Below are 14543 nucleotides of genomic sequence, written 5' to 3'. Positions count from 1 at the left end.
GCTAGCTTTGAAAGGCGGCGAGTCTAGAAAGTAATATAATGTTCTGGCCCCAGGTGCTCTCAAGCTTGAGAACAGGGTTGGTCTCTTTTTTATGATTACAGAATTTACCAATGGTGATTCTTGGCCATGACCCACAAGTCTGTTTGTCAGAAAGTTGATTCTCGCGTCCCGTTGGCTAGCGGTTCGAGCGGATTTGTTGAACTGTTGGATGACATGTTTGCTTTATAGCTGTCTGGGTAACTAAAGCGAATTGGCGGCTTCCGTTTATCTGCTGGTAGCTTTACGACAACGCGGGAGGACCGAAACTAGATATGGGGCCAAAAGCAGAGTAATAACCACCCCGGTTCACTCCTGTTGTTGAGGTTGTACAAATTGTAGGCGTATCTATCAATCATAGAGCTGAAAAAATCACATTTGGAATCGTACGAAAACGACTTCAGCTGCAGAGACTGCAAAAGAAGATTCGAGGCAGGGAATTTACCATGTACTGCCATGCATCACGTTCCAATCCATTGACATCCAGTCCAATTGGTCAAAATTGAGCCCCACTGAAGGCTCGGTGTGGAAGTTACCAAGATTCTCCAAATCAAAATTCTGCAGATGTTCGGTTTCCGTACTCAATTGTCTTCCCTCCCAGGTGCATGCAGCCAGATCATTCGTGCCATTCAATAGTTTGCCGGTAGAGTTCATCCTAGATTCTTCGTATCCACCTTGGCTACTGCGCGACATCTTTTCCTTCAGATGCATCACAATGGATGGCGGAATCTCTGTGTGAGATGATTTACTCTGTTTCGCTGTCCGCAAATGCCACGCGTGTAGGATGATATTAGCGAATAATTTTGAAAACATGTTCTCATTATCTTCAGAGCCGCTGAAACGAGCGGCGTAGTTGTCGTTCATGATCGCCCAGGCTCGATCTGCGTGTTCTCCTGTCGGCCGTCGTGCCAGATCCTGCATTGTGATGATGTAGGCAGGAGCTTGGAAGTGGAGGTGGAGAAGCCATGTGTAGCCTTTGATCAGTGGTGAAGCTGCAAGCTTCGTGTCGCACTCAAGCATTCTTAAGGCTTGAGTAAGGATGGCATCGCGATCAGAATGTACCATATGATGGAGCGAATCTCCTGTGTTTCCAAGCAAATATATCTCTAGCAGACGGCTCTTTGCGAGCAAGCATCTGCTCATCCAGATCGTCACGAAATGTAGAGGATTTTCTGGATTACAGTATCTAAGATACTGTTCCTCGATTTCCCTCTCCAAGCTCTCCAAAGTCCGGTGGACTTGTGAAGGTCCGTTGCGTAGGTCCTCGGCTATTCTCTTCAACACTGGATCCACAAACTCCAGGTATTCAGGGCTATGCCGAAGATAGTCACTTATCTTGCAGCGGACGACGATGAAAAGCGCCTCAGTGGGTAGCATATGGGCAACTGGAGCATTTTTCATCTCCGGACGCAGATCAGAGTCATTGGCGTTCAGGGGTAGTCTGCAGTCCCACGTTGGGATCAACAAGGTGGTTTTCGCATCCGCAAGATCAGAAATCCTGGAATCGAATATCACTAGTGCCCACCAGAGCCTTCTACGCATCTCAGCCTCCATAGCAGGCTGTTTCGAGTTTTGGGCCTCGTTGTGTATTCCCATACGCTGCGCCATACGCATCGCGATGCCAAGCATAGTTGATACTGATCTTGGATGTGCATAAGATCTGATTGATATCTACCAAGCTACTTTGAGCATTTTCATCAAGTTTGTGTTGTACAGACTTACAAGATATAACAGTATAGCGGTCAAACAGTCTCGGTCCTTTGATTGAAGGAAATCACTATTTCGGAGTGCCTGCTGTAGACCACGATGATATGTTGCAAGGAGTTCTTTCTTCGGCTCGCCGAATGAAGTACGACACTCAGCCTCAGTAAGGGTCATGGTCGCAACGGCATATATACTGAACATCAATGCCTCCAAATTGGCATCAATCTTGTTCAGGTCTTCAACTGCATCGATAATTCGAACCTGAAGAGATGAAGTATGTGTGACTCGAAGAAGAGGACAGACGTTGTCAAGGTAAATCTGCCAGAGCCTAAAGATTTGCACTTGATCTGGATGAAGTTCGTATAGTTCCATGCCCAGGTCGGGAAGAGCGAACAGTAGGTTATCGTTCCCCTTATAGAGTTGATCCCATACTGATCTTACTGCCTTCTCTCCGACCGTGATGGATGTTAATTCGCAATCGGGTTTTAGTTCATCCGTGTCTCCTTCGTCTTGGCTCTGAAGTCAGGTTGTCAGCAATTTTAAGCTCGGTGCAATTGCGACGTTACCTTGGACCCCATTAGCTGCCACATACTCCTGTATAATGTCAACTTTATTGAGGTATCCGCGACTTCAGCTATTGGTACCTTGGATTGTACTTCACCTCTGGGTCTTTCTGAGACCGAGAAAGTGACTCCAGCTCCCCATTTAAACCCTCTCTGCCCGAGCCAGATGTTGGATTAGACGGGGCAGGAACGTTCCTACAGCCCTGATCTGTCTCTAGACAGCTAGAGCCTCCACCTGGATGTATAGGCTCGAATGATATACCATTACGACGAAGCAAGTTTTCGTAGTGTCGTAATCGGTCCAATAGCTCGCGCTCGGGAAATCTCCGTTTACGCTGAGGTCGTGTGAGTGAAGATGGAACACACTGTACCCCTGCCTTCGAACAGTTGCTACAGGGGAAAATGCGATCACATTTGACCTTTCTTTGCTGGCAAAGCACGCAGGCAAGGACCCGCTGGCGTTTCGGTGATGGTCGAGCTGATGACGCAGAGGGCGATGAGAATGAGCTGTGCGTATCTTCTGGAGAAAGCATACTGTTGAATTTAGAGAAAATTGTACACAAAGAGAAGAACATTCGGGATGTCGACAAAAGAATCACCATGCGAGTCCGCCTCGGGGATGTCTAATGTCCGAGTTGATAGGCATTATAGTGCACGCAGGGGTGTATGATCCAGCACGCTAAGCTCAAGTTCTTAGCCTTGATAGGCTCCCACCTCTCCACAGGGGCTCCTGGTTCGGAGCTTACAACTCTGCGACCGAGGGACAAATCCCTCCGCATTTATGATTCTTCCCTAAAGTCACAAACCTCGACCTATAAAAGTATACAGTCAGTCAAAGCATTTCAAGTGTGTGCTGAGTCATGTCTAAAGCTCATAAGCGTTAGATCCTCCTCGAATCACCATCGCAAAAAAAATTCTCTATCCTAATGAAATCCTAGCGTGATAACTTTTTTGTCCCTTCTTCGTTTCTTCGATAGTGCCTCTCATATTGGCACTTCAATAACTAGGCGCTACTCCTCACGGTCTGCACCTAGAGTCGTGGACTTCCTTGTCGCCCTCGCCATCATATCTATTGTACTCTATGCCTCGTCGTTTAATCTACACTAATTACGGCGTTAGCACCGCTCCGTATACTTCTGAACAAGCCTGTAGCGCAATGTTGTACGTCTTCTTTGTATCTGGGAGTATAATTCTTGTCATATACTGCATCTGTTGATGGTTCTGACTTACACAAGGCTTGTCGGTCATTGGTTAATGTATGTACACTACTCTCTCTGACCTAGGACTCCCGATACTTGGATTTCTTGTTATTGCGTTCTCGTCCGCTGTCGAATACTATTTGCCAGCGATATTAATCTCTCGAGTGCTGTGTGCTACACACCTGACTCTTCTGACAATGCCTAAGGCTGACTCTAGTAACGTTCCTTGGATTAGGTCTCATGTGCCGTACGGTTTGGTCATTGGATCGGAGTTCCGGGCAGCAACTCTGGGTCCTCACACGGTCTGGTCCAGGATTGAAAGTTACATCGGTATGGCTACCTTTGTCCGGCTAACTGATTTATAGTCGCTCACGCGTTCTTGCTTGCTTGAGGCGCTCAAGAAGTTACAAACACCGGAGCAATGGCTCTTCAGAGCATGGTCGTAGCGAAGTTAATAAGTACTGTAGTACGTGCTTACAGGTTTTCAGCAACGGAGTTTTCGGTAGCATCGTTGACCGCCAGTACCGTGGATTTGGCATTCTTCATGGGAACGAAGAGCATAACAGTCGTGGAAATTAAAGCAGTGGGGAAGATTCAAGAAATGTAGCGCCTGTATTACCTGCTTACTGAATGTATCGGTATTCCTGTCTTGCGTTACAATACTCTTGCAAGGCCTGATGAACCTCTTGGGAAATCTTGATTTCGAAACAAAGGCCCACTCTGGCGTTCATTGCCTTGTTTCCTGTAGCGTTCGACCGGCTCTTTGTGAAAGCTACCAGTTCCTTGTATTGTTTCGAGCGCGCAATGTTAAACAAAGACGCAGTTTAGCCTCACTCCCAACTTACATTGTTGAGCTACTTTAAGCGTCCATGTCTTGCGTACTTACTGCTATACACACTCTTCACTCTATAGACACTCCCCACTGAATATTCTTTGCCCATCACCCGATCGATGTCTTCAAAGAAATGTCTCAGGCTCTAGCTACTACAGAATTTGGTGAGAGTTATGACATCAATCCCAAGGCGAAAATTGAGGAAGTCTTTAAGTTGGCATTGAGTGTGATGCCCAATCCCGCTAACGATCTTGAATGCGACGTAGAAATCACTGCACAATTCGGTTTCGACGAGTTAAAAGCGTCCATCAATGCATCTATCAGTGATAGAACCAGTGATGATGACAAGTACAAGATGGTGGATGTAGGCTCCTTCCTCTGCGTGGTTAGCGATCATGCGACATCCCGCGCCTCCACTATCAACGAATACTTTGAGGCAGTCTGGCCTACTACCAAAGTCAAGGGTCTCAACGCTGTTATTGCTATCGAAGATCGACTCAGGCATGCAGTTGGATGTCCCAAGAGACCAGTAACTGCGCCACAGAGTAGTATCAAGATGGACATAATGACCACTGAACTTGAAGAGGGTGGAGTCATAAGATCGTCTCAGTCGTTCAAATTCAAAGCAAAGCCTAGTGAAGCTCTCCACGCATTCCAACATATAGCCTGGCTTACGACTAGTCTTCGACGTCCGGACCTGAATACGCCTCAGCAAGCTCTCGTCTCCATCGAAGATAACAAGAGTAGCAAAGATGCATTACGCTTCATCATCCGCGACCGGGGGCTCGGTGGAAGGACAGATGATGGACTGTTAAACTCCCTATACCATGCGGAGAGTAGATTTGTCTTCACGCGGAATTTCGAATCTAAGATAAATTCTGATAAAGCGGACATCGAGTCGATCACTTATTGGCTGCCTGATCGTCGAAATGATCAACGCAGACTTACATTCTCATATGAGGCTATGAAGGCCTTACTTGGATATCAGGAGGTCCAAGAGGACATCGAAGAAAAGCCGTCAATTATGTACACAACCAGGCAAGTCCTAGCTCTCGTCGGCGAGAAGCGATGGGTCTATTTGTCGTTGGCACATTATTTGAAAGAGAAGGTCGGGAGCAGTACAAGGTCCGTCAGTCGTCCGAAAGATTCTCGATCAGGACGTGATCCCCGTCTATCGAACTTCCTCGGGAAACCGGAAAATCGCGCAGAACTACGGAAAGACATCAGGGCTTGGTGGATTTCTGTGGGTAATTCGTCTGTGAGCATGCTTGAAAACCATTACAAGGAGTCAAGGCACGAGCACATAATCGAGGCGCCTCATTTCGATGAACGTTGGTACGAGGGAGTAAGGACTCCTCTCCTTGAAGGCTCTCCGGCTGAACCTAGCTCGGCTACCCTCAGTATGAGATACCGCCCGTCATCCCCAGTTGTTCCAGAAGACCGCATGATCAATGCGGCGGTGGACATACATGGAAATCGTTGTCTTTGGCTTACTTACAAAGAGTTCGGGAAAAGGTTTGGTCTCCAAAAGAATGATCACGTCCCAGGCGGGATCAGTCCAATATATATTACGGATACCTTCATTCTTTTCCTTTATGGGTACAGCGAACCAAAGTGGGGACAACTTAAACTCCAGAGTGACGGAGTTGAACTAGTGCCTCCTGAGCATCAGGATTGTCAGAATTTGCAAGATCTGCTGGAAAGGTTCTTGGTCAAACAGGAATTCCCTCGAGCGGACGACCTTCTGAACAATGAGAATGAAGTATGCGAGTGTCACTCAGAGCATCAAAAGGAATGGGAGAGGTTTCTCGAGATTGAATTCTCAGGCAACAACAACAAGTCTACATCACCCGAGTCTGACAGCAGTCTGGACTTACCTCCACCCAAAAGACAGAATACAGGGCAGAAGTAGAGAGCCCCTTACATAATCCCTATTTGATCTTACCTTGGTCAATCTAATAATGTCCATGTTACGTTGAGGAACGACGTTATATTATAACTGGCCGCTCGATCCAAAATCATATTTTGCATGCAAGCGATAGTACAAGACTGGAGTAAATTTCGGATTATATGTTCACAGTGTTTAAGCTCAACTCAATGCCATTCCCAAATGAGACTACGAACCTTAATCAAAGCGTGACAGAGAGTGCTGAGACCATAGATTCTTGATCAAATTGGATCGATGACTATATGAGATTTAAGCACATGAGAATTCCAATTCAATTGCAGCATACATCCTCTACCAGTGCCACCTAGTGCCGTATAAATCTTTCTGTATGATCCTTGACGAGCAGACTCTCATCCAATACCTCCCCCGTCTCACTCCTCAGAAATCTCACTTTCAACCTCTCTCTATCCACAAACTCCAATTGACCGTAGCTGAAATCTTCCGCATACGCAAACACATTCCCCGTGTAATTACTCCCCACCTTGCTCAAGCCCTCTATATTCCCCGTGCCACCACTTACAATATACATCGGCGCCACTGGATTACTCATCCCCTTCGGATCCACCGTTCCATTATACAACGGCAGAAAACGTTGTGAATTATGCACGTGGCCGAAAACCGCTATATCAACGCCGTACTTGTAAAGCAGTGGCTCGAAGGCAGCCTGGCATGGCGCACATCGAGACCCAGTATCGCCTGTCGAGTACCATGGCCGATGCCCCGCAACCACAACCCACGGTGTCACACCGCGATCCACGCTCGCCAGATCTGCCGCCAGGAAATCCAGCTGCTGATTCGGTGCTCCGAAGGGTCCACCGTTCAGGCCGGCGCTACCACCCGGCCCGTCCGGTGCGCTCGGGAAATCTGTTTCTGTGTCGAGCATTGTGACGTGCACCATGCCATACTCGAAGGAATACCAAAACGGGGGATTAGAGAGTTGTTTGGCTATGTTCGCGTCAACTCGCGCGGTCTCGTCGCTCGAGGTGGAGGAGAACGCAAAGGGCATGGTAGCACCGAAGCGATTCATGAAATCGGTGAAGTTCTTCTGGCCTTCGGGGCAGAGCTCAGTCGTGTGCGGGAGTTCCTGACATGCGGCCTCATGGTTGCCTGGGCTTGCCATGTACGGCTTGCGGGCCGCAATCGGAGCCAGTTGGTCGTAGAATTGCTCGATTATGGCCTCATAGGCATTTTGACCGTCGAAAATGTTTTTGGGCTTGAGGTACCAGTCGTCGGCGTAGGCGAAGTCGCCGGGGTGGAGGATGACTTCATAGTCGTTAATGGTGGTAGCGAGACGGCCGATGGTTGTGTGGTTGAGGGAGGGTTGGATGTTCGGGATGATATCGCGTTTGGTTTCGTCCATGTCGATGGTGTATCCATCAACACCGTAGACGCCAAGATCGATGATAGTGTTCATGGTGAAAGAGGAACAGTCACCGGCGACCCGGGGGCTGAAGAAGTGGTCCACGGTGGAGTTGGTGGACACGATCTTATAGTAGTAAGTCGTCGCCGCCGAAAGGTCGGTCAGTGTCACAGCATTGGAATATGTTCTAGACGTGGGATATGTTATGGAGTTGCTGGAGCAGGTCTGTTTGGTGAGATTGGTAGCAGTAGTACCATAATTGACACATGGCCTGTCAAGTTTCTGATATGTGTTCCAGCCAATCGATACGGCTGTGGAAGTCAGCATATCTGCTGGGGAGGATAGCCAGGAAACATAAGGCTGAATCCCGCTCACCATGTGGTGCACTGATTGCAATCCGTTGTTGTACAGGAGTAGTTAAGTCCTGTGGTCTTGTTGGGTAGCTAGCCCCGATTGCTGATACAGCAGCCGCAAGAAGTGCCCAAGTCAGCACGATATTCCTATTCCTATAGTGGTCCATGACCATTTGTAAAAATTTGTTAATCTTATGAAGGCTTGGTCTAGAAAGGGTGACTTGACCCAATCTTTAAGCTCTACATCGTGCCATACTCCATACGAAGCGCCTCGGGAAGTGCAACTTCTCTCAGCGCATCAGACTAGTTGGTACATTGGTCCCTAACGCTTATGACGTATACTAAGTAAGCCGAAAGCATGTGGAAGCTATACTATTTGTCTCGTGGGCAGATCTATAGGTTGGCAAGAGGAAATAGGTCGTTCGAAGAACAAGCTCTTTCGAATTAGGTCCAGTCGATTGCCCCGCTACGTGACGTAGTCTGGCGAGGGAACCAATGGGACTTTCAACTTTTGTCATGCTGCGACAAGCATTCAAGAATGCACCAGAGGAAGTGGCAGATCTTGTATAGAGTTCGTTGGGGGACTTTGGTACGTGACACACCACTAAGTACAATAGCATTCGGTCGCATAGCCGAGGATGAAGTTTGCTCCTGAGCCTCAGCCGATCTGTTTGGACATGTTAGTAATGTTGTGGTTATTGGCTTCCAAGTTTGTCGCCTGCGACCTTGACCTCGCGAATTGATAATGGTCGCGTTGTGTCCTTTGTTCCATAAGTGGATAGGTTCGAATACTGATATCGATGCAAGGTAATGACAAGAGTCTTGCGCCATTTAATACACCTGAAGTATATGGGATCCGACAAGGTATATATATATATATATCACAAAAGGATTGCCTGATAGATACAGCGCATGGCGGAGTTCCATGACCAGTCTGGCTATAGTCGCCGAGATTTACACCCTACGATGACTGCGCGACTGTCTCTCACGAAGTAGTCACTCTTCCAAGTAGAGAATCAGAAGGATAAAGGAGATATTAGACAAGTACTGAAATGCGATGCTCAATGATGTCCACTGATGGCAAGAGGGCTGCGAGGTAAAAACACCAATAATGTGTCTCGGTTGACGTGAGAAGGTCAGGTCGCATGAGGCATTTCTGACATTATCTGATTGTATGTTTCGCATGGTGTGGTATGGTACGCTTGATAGCTTGGACTTCCATGCATAGCGGAGCAGCTTTCTCGGCGCTGCAATAGACCTCGACAACAATGATTGATTCTAAAGATGAGACACAATGGAGTTGGCTATGCTGACGACAGGATGGATAGATAAGACACCAAGCGTAGGAATACCGGCGCACATACCGTCAATGCACGGTAAGGCACATGCCTGGGCCAAGGGCTAAGAATAGATAGCCCTGGACAGATGAGTGAAAAATTGCAGATGCAGCATTGCGGCGTCAGGACTCAGGAGTGGTATTGAGATGTGAAGGCTAATTAATTAATTGATTAATAATTACCTGTAGAATGTTGTGTCTCTAGTGAGCGGGCGGTGAGAGTGGGCAGATGCGGCTGACTGATCGGATGGCAGGATGCACCGATGCAGCCTAGAACGCACACTGTCAATAATCACAGAGGTCAGTTCATCGTCTGTCACTGTCACTGAATCACTGCTACTGTCACTGCGTCACGGACCCTTCATTATTGATGCAATGATGCCCACTGCTGAGTCGTGTCATGATGCCAACTCCAACTGTAACGGTATACTTCCAGAACAAACACCAGGAACATCGTGGTCCGCAGATGCGCAGGCAGTGCCGGACACTGTCTGGAAGGATTTCACTGCCGCGCCCGCCACCGCGTCCTAATACCTACTCAGGTCGATATATGTTGTTGCATCAGGACCGGCTTCCCAGGTCCAACATCTCGGAGTAATTCCCAGTTCGCATTCCATCCCTTGATTCATCGTCATCGGCACGTCTTCGTTCCTTTGTTGCTGTCGCAAGGGTGGCCTCCCAAGCTCACACATCGCTTGTCAACGCCGTACTGATACTGTTGGCTCAAGACATCTGATAGATGGCGTTGTGATAAAGGTTGCATACTCTCAGGCTGACGAGTTGGAGTCCTGTCTTGGGTGACCAAAAGTGCCGTCGAGATGAGAGCTCTTGAGTTCTGGCCCTCGGGTTTCCTCAGCTTGACGGCTGCTCAAGCCTTGTCCGTCGGTAAGGTCCACAAATGGTTCCAGATTCTGCGTGCGCGCCCACACCCCTTGCAATGGTTATGCCAGTGATGGTGAGACCTCACGCGTTTGTTCCTAACTTAAGGTAGCCAGATTTACACCTCTCGGCCAATCCACTGCTTCTTCGTCTCGCCATCAAGCCAACAAGCGGCAGCCATTGAGTGCGCCACAGCCTCTAGTCTGCATTGCTCGTGGCTCGGCCCACAGACTGTCCTCTGCTCCCCTTTACTCCCCTCACATTCCCTAATGTAGCCTTCCGCCAGGGGGCAAGCAACCAGGGAGGAGCGCTCGATATCAGAGGCGTAATTGTTCGGTTCTTAAAAACTTCATGCCTCCTTTTGCGATTGCGCAAGGAAGAAACAAGACACGATTCTAGCAGACATCTACACTTACATCCCGCTGTCTCACGCCGCATCGACCCGCTTCAACGCTCCACTTCTGCAATGAGCAGCTGCCTGACACAACCAAGTCTCTCCGCAATTTCGAGGGCGTAATCATGCTTTGCTACCACGGTTCCATCTCTGTACAACAAAACTGATTCGCCGCAGCGGAAGAACCTCCGAGAGAAAGACCAACAAAGTCTCGACTCCAACAGTAGTATCTAAGTTCAAGTCCAGCCGGGGCATAATAACACGCCTGTATTGAAAGGCTCATTGTCGCCATCATTGTTGGCTGTGATCCTCGGCTCGACAATAATCTCACCGCAAAGACTATTTTCGTTCAGAGCTAACCCTCAAAGTGGGAGTTTACTCGACGATCGTAGAACATCCGTTCCCGGGCTTCTCCAACATATTATACAAGGATCCATCCATAATACTGTTAATCCCGGAATGCCGCTAACAGCTCCCTTTGTGTCCCTTGCGTCCCTTGCGTCCCTTGCAAGTGCACGAGCTTCAGGACAGACTGTTTCGCACACATCTGATGCGTGCCGTTGGGTAACGGCTCCACCAGGAACCCGACGTATTGACATGCATTCCGACACTCGCAAACGGGCTGTGATGCCAGTCTTAATGTGTCCTCCCCCACACATCTTGACTGCCAGAAATCCTACAATCATGCCGACGGTGAAACGATACGACGGCCGTTCGCGCAGTACTGTTACGTGGGATGGCCTTAGAAAGGTGAGTTCCCGATCAATAATCTCTCTACACCGCCTTTGTTCACAACCACGCAGGACAAGGAACTGTGGCATTCTCAAGGCAACTGCTTTGTTCATTTGTACGCCCAAGGACAGTCCAAAAGAGGCCCTGCCATACGCATTCCCAGAGCAGCCCTCGATCTTGCACGATGTACCCCTCTAAATGAGCAAGTTGTCGCAGAGCCGTCCGAAGACGGCACTATTCAGCAGTGGTCTCTCTATCTCCCAGCCCCTAGCCATTACTCGCGAAAAAGCGCTTTCCAATATCATATTACGACTCGAAACTTCTTTGCTTTTTTGTTCGGCAGACCCTTGGTTGGCACCAATCTTGGAAAGTCCCTTGCCGATCTTCAAGCTCGACTAGCACTCTATCGTGATGCTGATGTTGACATCTTTGATGAACTGAGGGGTTATGCTCGAACTATGGGATATATGAGCTTTGCTCATTGCCCCGATCACGCGCTGGCTATACTCTACTACTCGGAAGAGTTCCAGATCCAAGACATGTGGATCGATGCATTCGCACACTGCGTTGGTATGAACGAAGAATTGGATCTCAGCGAGGAGTTTGCTCTAGTCAGTCAAGCCACCAAGTCTCAAATCATGAAAACCTCCCTCGAGGTCAAGGTGCATCTCGAGCGCGTCGAAGAAGCCATGGGATCCTTCCTAGAAGAAGACATATCACCCTACAACTTGGGCCTATCTACAGCGGCCCGAGACCATCTAGACCGGTTTCGGTCTTTCCTCCACGCTTATTACGTGCGGAGGTATGGATACTGGCCCCCCGTGAGTCTGCAAGCTTTCAACAAGGAACTCTACACATCTATGTACTTCGACTTCCGGAACCTATACGACTACCTGGTAGACACTGAATCAACTGAGTCTCAAGCATTGCTGCACCCAAGCAATGGAGGCGTTTGTGTCTTGGAAAACGTTCAGGCTTTCAATTCTCGCAATCGATACGAGCCCCTTCCGCACCCGCTACCGTTGTTACCAGAAATTCCGCGAGAATCATCATTGGGCGGACGTCGTAATTTAATAGGACTTGGTAGTAGGAAGAACAAAGCCGAAGAGCGAGCCGCACAGTTGCGGGCTCTGATAGCAGCGACTAATTCAATAAATCGCGAGGCTACCTCCAATGCATTCGTACGCGAGTACATGTACTTTGAAAAGGAGTGCTGTGAGCGTAGCGAGGAGCGTATTTCATCCGCCGACGCTCGTAAGGTTCGGTGGCTCCTTACTTATGGCATACTGCAGATGCTCATTCATGCTATTCGGGCGCCGCCTGAGGTCCGCAACACCAAAGGTGTCGGCTATTCTCTTTGCTGTTTAGTGTGTCCGACTCCTTCATGGCAATTGGGAAGCAGGCAATCTTTGCCATCAAGCCCGTTATCACCGCTATCTATCATGGAAAATAACTGGAACTCAAAGTCGTCGTCGAAGGGCACGATGAACACACCATCGTCTGATGACGTATTGCCGCCCATAAGATCGAACGCTGGCATGAGTGACTCCGATAGCGGTGAGGGAAGTAGGCCCGGAATGTCTACGTCTAATACTACTTTGACTCCAACTGTATCGGACGAATTGTTGGCCAAGGCTACTCCTGCAGACAGATCCCAAAACAATCCCGCAATTTTAGAACGAAGACGTCTCTTGTCCATTTCTCTGCGCGATGACATAACTGCACAGTCAATACTGCCTCCCTTGGATGAATCAACTCCTCGCGCTTCTGCAAAAATCTCCGACGAAGTGGCATCCTCTGCTGTGCGATTAGACCCCTCGGGCTCGAAACAGCAGGATAGCACAGTATATACGCCGACTTTTGACACACTTGGAAGTCTTGAAGAGCACGATATCGTCGATATCCGATCTTCTGCTTCTAACTCATCGTGCAAGTCTTCATACGCATCTTCCCCAACGTTCTCCGACGAGTTTGTTGCAGCATCACCTGCGAGCTCTTTAGTGTCTATACGCTGTCATAGCACAAGTAGTCCTGATGACCGTCGCATCAGGTCACAAGAAACTTCGCCTCAGGAAGCCACACCAAAAGCGCTACTTTCTTCATCATCATCCAACCATACCTGCGACTACTCCTCGCTTCAGACTTCAGAAGAGAAAGAAGTTGTAATATCAACTCCTTCTATCCTTCGGGGTTCTGCGAAGATCCAGGCCGCCCTATCACGCATGAAGAAGCTCGACCTCTCTTCACCGATTCACAAGCCACAGCCCATCCCAACTGACGAGCCGGACGAGTTCGACGACCTTGATAACGACGATGATGCAACCCCCCCTGCAGTTCCCCTTCGTAGAAATGATCGTCGCGCAGCACAGCTTGCAGCCTACCAAGCCTTCGCATCCCAGACAGGGCCTCTCCCATCGCCCCAGCTATCGAACTACTCATCATATTCAGTGCAGTCCACCCGCCATCCCCTCTCTTCAGACGTATCGGACTCACGCCCCTCATCCCAAAACTCTCTCCCCTCCTCTCAGCACTCAAGGACCGCGTCGAAACCTGCACTTGACACTGCAGCCGTCGTGCGTAAGCCGGCATACGAAGTACGCGCTGGTCCCTGCGCACCCTCTCTGCCTAGTCAAATGGATCTCGGCAGTGGTATCTTCGTGCAAACGACCATCTCGACGGTCACAACCACAATTCCTCTATTAAGTGGCAGTTCCGAGAACGAGCTGACGCCCCGCAACGACCAGATGACTGTACCTCCTTTGCCGCGGGCTAGTGAGTCAAGCGAAGACTCGCGGCGTGAGGCTCTGCCGTTCGAGTTTGAGAATGGGCCGCCGAGTCCGGACATGAAGAAGGGTATGTTTAGTGTCTTTGGGGCTGGGAAAGGTATTCGCGGGTTGAGGCGTCAAGGGACGATCGAGGGACTGAGGTCGATGGTAGGAGTATGACTTCCCTACAATCCCGTCGTGGTAATGACGCGCTTGAAGCTCCAGCATTGCCGAAACAGAAACATTATGAATATGAGCAGCATGAGAGGCGTTGTTGTATACCTCAGCGCGTTGTTCCACTTAAATAAACCCATATACCCACGCGTTGATGAACGTCGCGTTTGCTCTCATATAAGACAATGAAGAGGCAAAATACCATTTTGTAGAAAAGCGTAACGAAGAATGATTTTGAACAACGTGGAAATCTTTTGCATTGCTCGAA

General features: G+C 48.9%; 4 protein-coding genes across 4 annotated transcripts; 2 read left to right on the top strand and 2 right to left on the bottom strand.

Moving 5' to 3' along the window:
* Nucleotides 1–477: 477 nt before the first annotated feature.
* Nucleotides 478–2836, bottom strand: EJ05DRAFT_501876 (putative C6 transcription factor; the record flags this gene model as incomplete). Its single annotated transcript, XM_033747169.1, has 4 exons — nucleotides 478–1707; nucleotides 1759–2256; nucleotides 2307–2334; nucleotides 2385–2836. 4 exons carry the CDS (start codon nucleotides 2834–2836, stop codon nucleotides 478–480), a joined length of 2208 nt encoding a protein of 735 aa, XP_033598822.1.
* A 1631-nt stretch (nucleotides 2837–4467) lies between these two features.
* EJ05DRAFT_487282 (uncharacterized protein) lies at nucleotides 4468–6246 on the top strand (the record flags this gene model as incomplete). Its single annotated transcript, XM_033745602.1, has 1 exon — nucleotides 4468–6246. One exon carries the CDS (start codon nucleotides 4468–4470, stop codon nucleotides 6244–6246), a length of 1779 nt encoding a protein of 592 aa, XP_033598821.1.
* A 287-nt stretch (nucleotides 6247–6533) lies between these two features.
* EJ05DRAFT_539350 (putative acid phosphatase) lies at nucleotides 6534–8309 on the bottom strand. The gene is made up of 2 exons (XM_033749511.1): nucleotides 8018–8309; nucleotides 6534–7953 (listed from the first exon to the last, which is right to left on the bottom strand). Exons 1-2 carry the CDS (start codon nucleotides 8166–8168, stop codon nucleotides 6587–6589), a joined length of 1518 nt encoding a protein of 505 aa, XP_033598820.1. The 5' UTR covers nucleotides 8169–8309; the 3' UTR covers nucleotides 6534–6586.
* A 2979-nt stretch (nucleotides 8310–11288) lies between these two features.
* EJ05DRAFT_512042 (uncharacterized protein) lies at nucleotides 11289–14281 on the top strand (the record flags this gene model as incomplete). Its single annotated transcript, XM_033748300.1, has 2 exons — nucleotides 11289–11354; nucleotides 11408–14281. The coding sequence occupies 2 exons, from the start codon at nucleotides 11289–11291 to the stop codon at nucleotides 14279–14281; spliced, it is 2940 nt and encodes a 979-aa protein (XP_033598819.1).
* Nucleotides 14282–14543: the final 262 nt, after the last annotated feature.

The sequence above is a fragment of the Pseudovirgaria hyperparasitica genome (genome assembly GCF_010093815.1).
Source record: "Pseudovirgaria hyperparasitica strain CBS 121739 unplaced genomic scaffold EJ05scaffold_11, whole genome shotgun sequence".
NCBI lineage: Eukaryota > Fungi > Ascomycota > Dothideomycetes > Acrospermales > Acrospermaceae > Pseudovirgaria > Pseudovirgaria hyperparasitica.
This window is presented reverse-complemented; position numbering and strand designations above follow the sequence as displayed.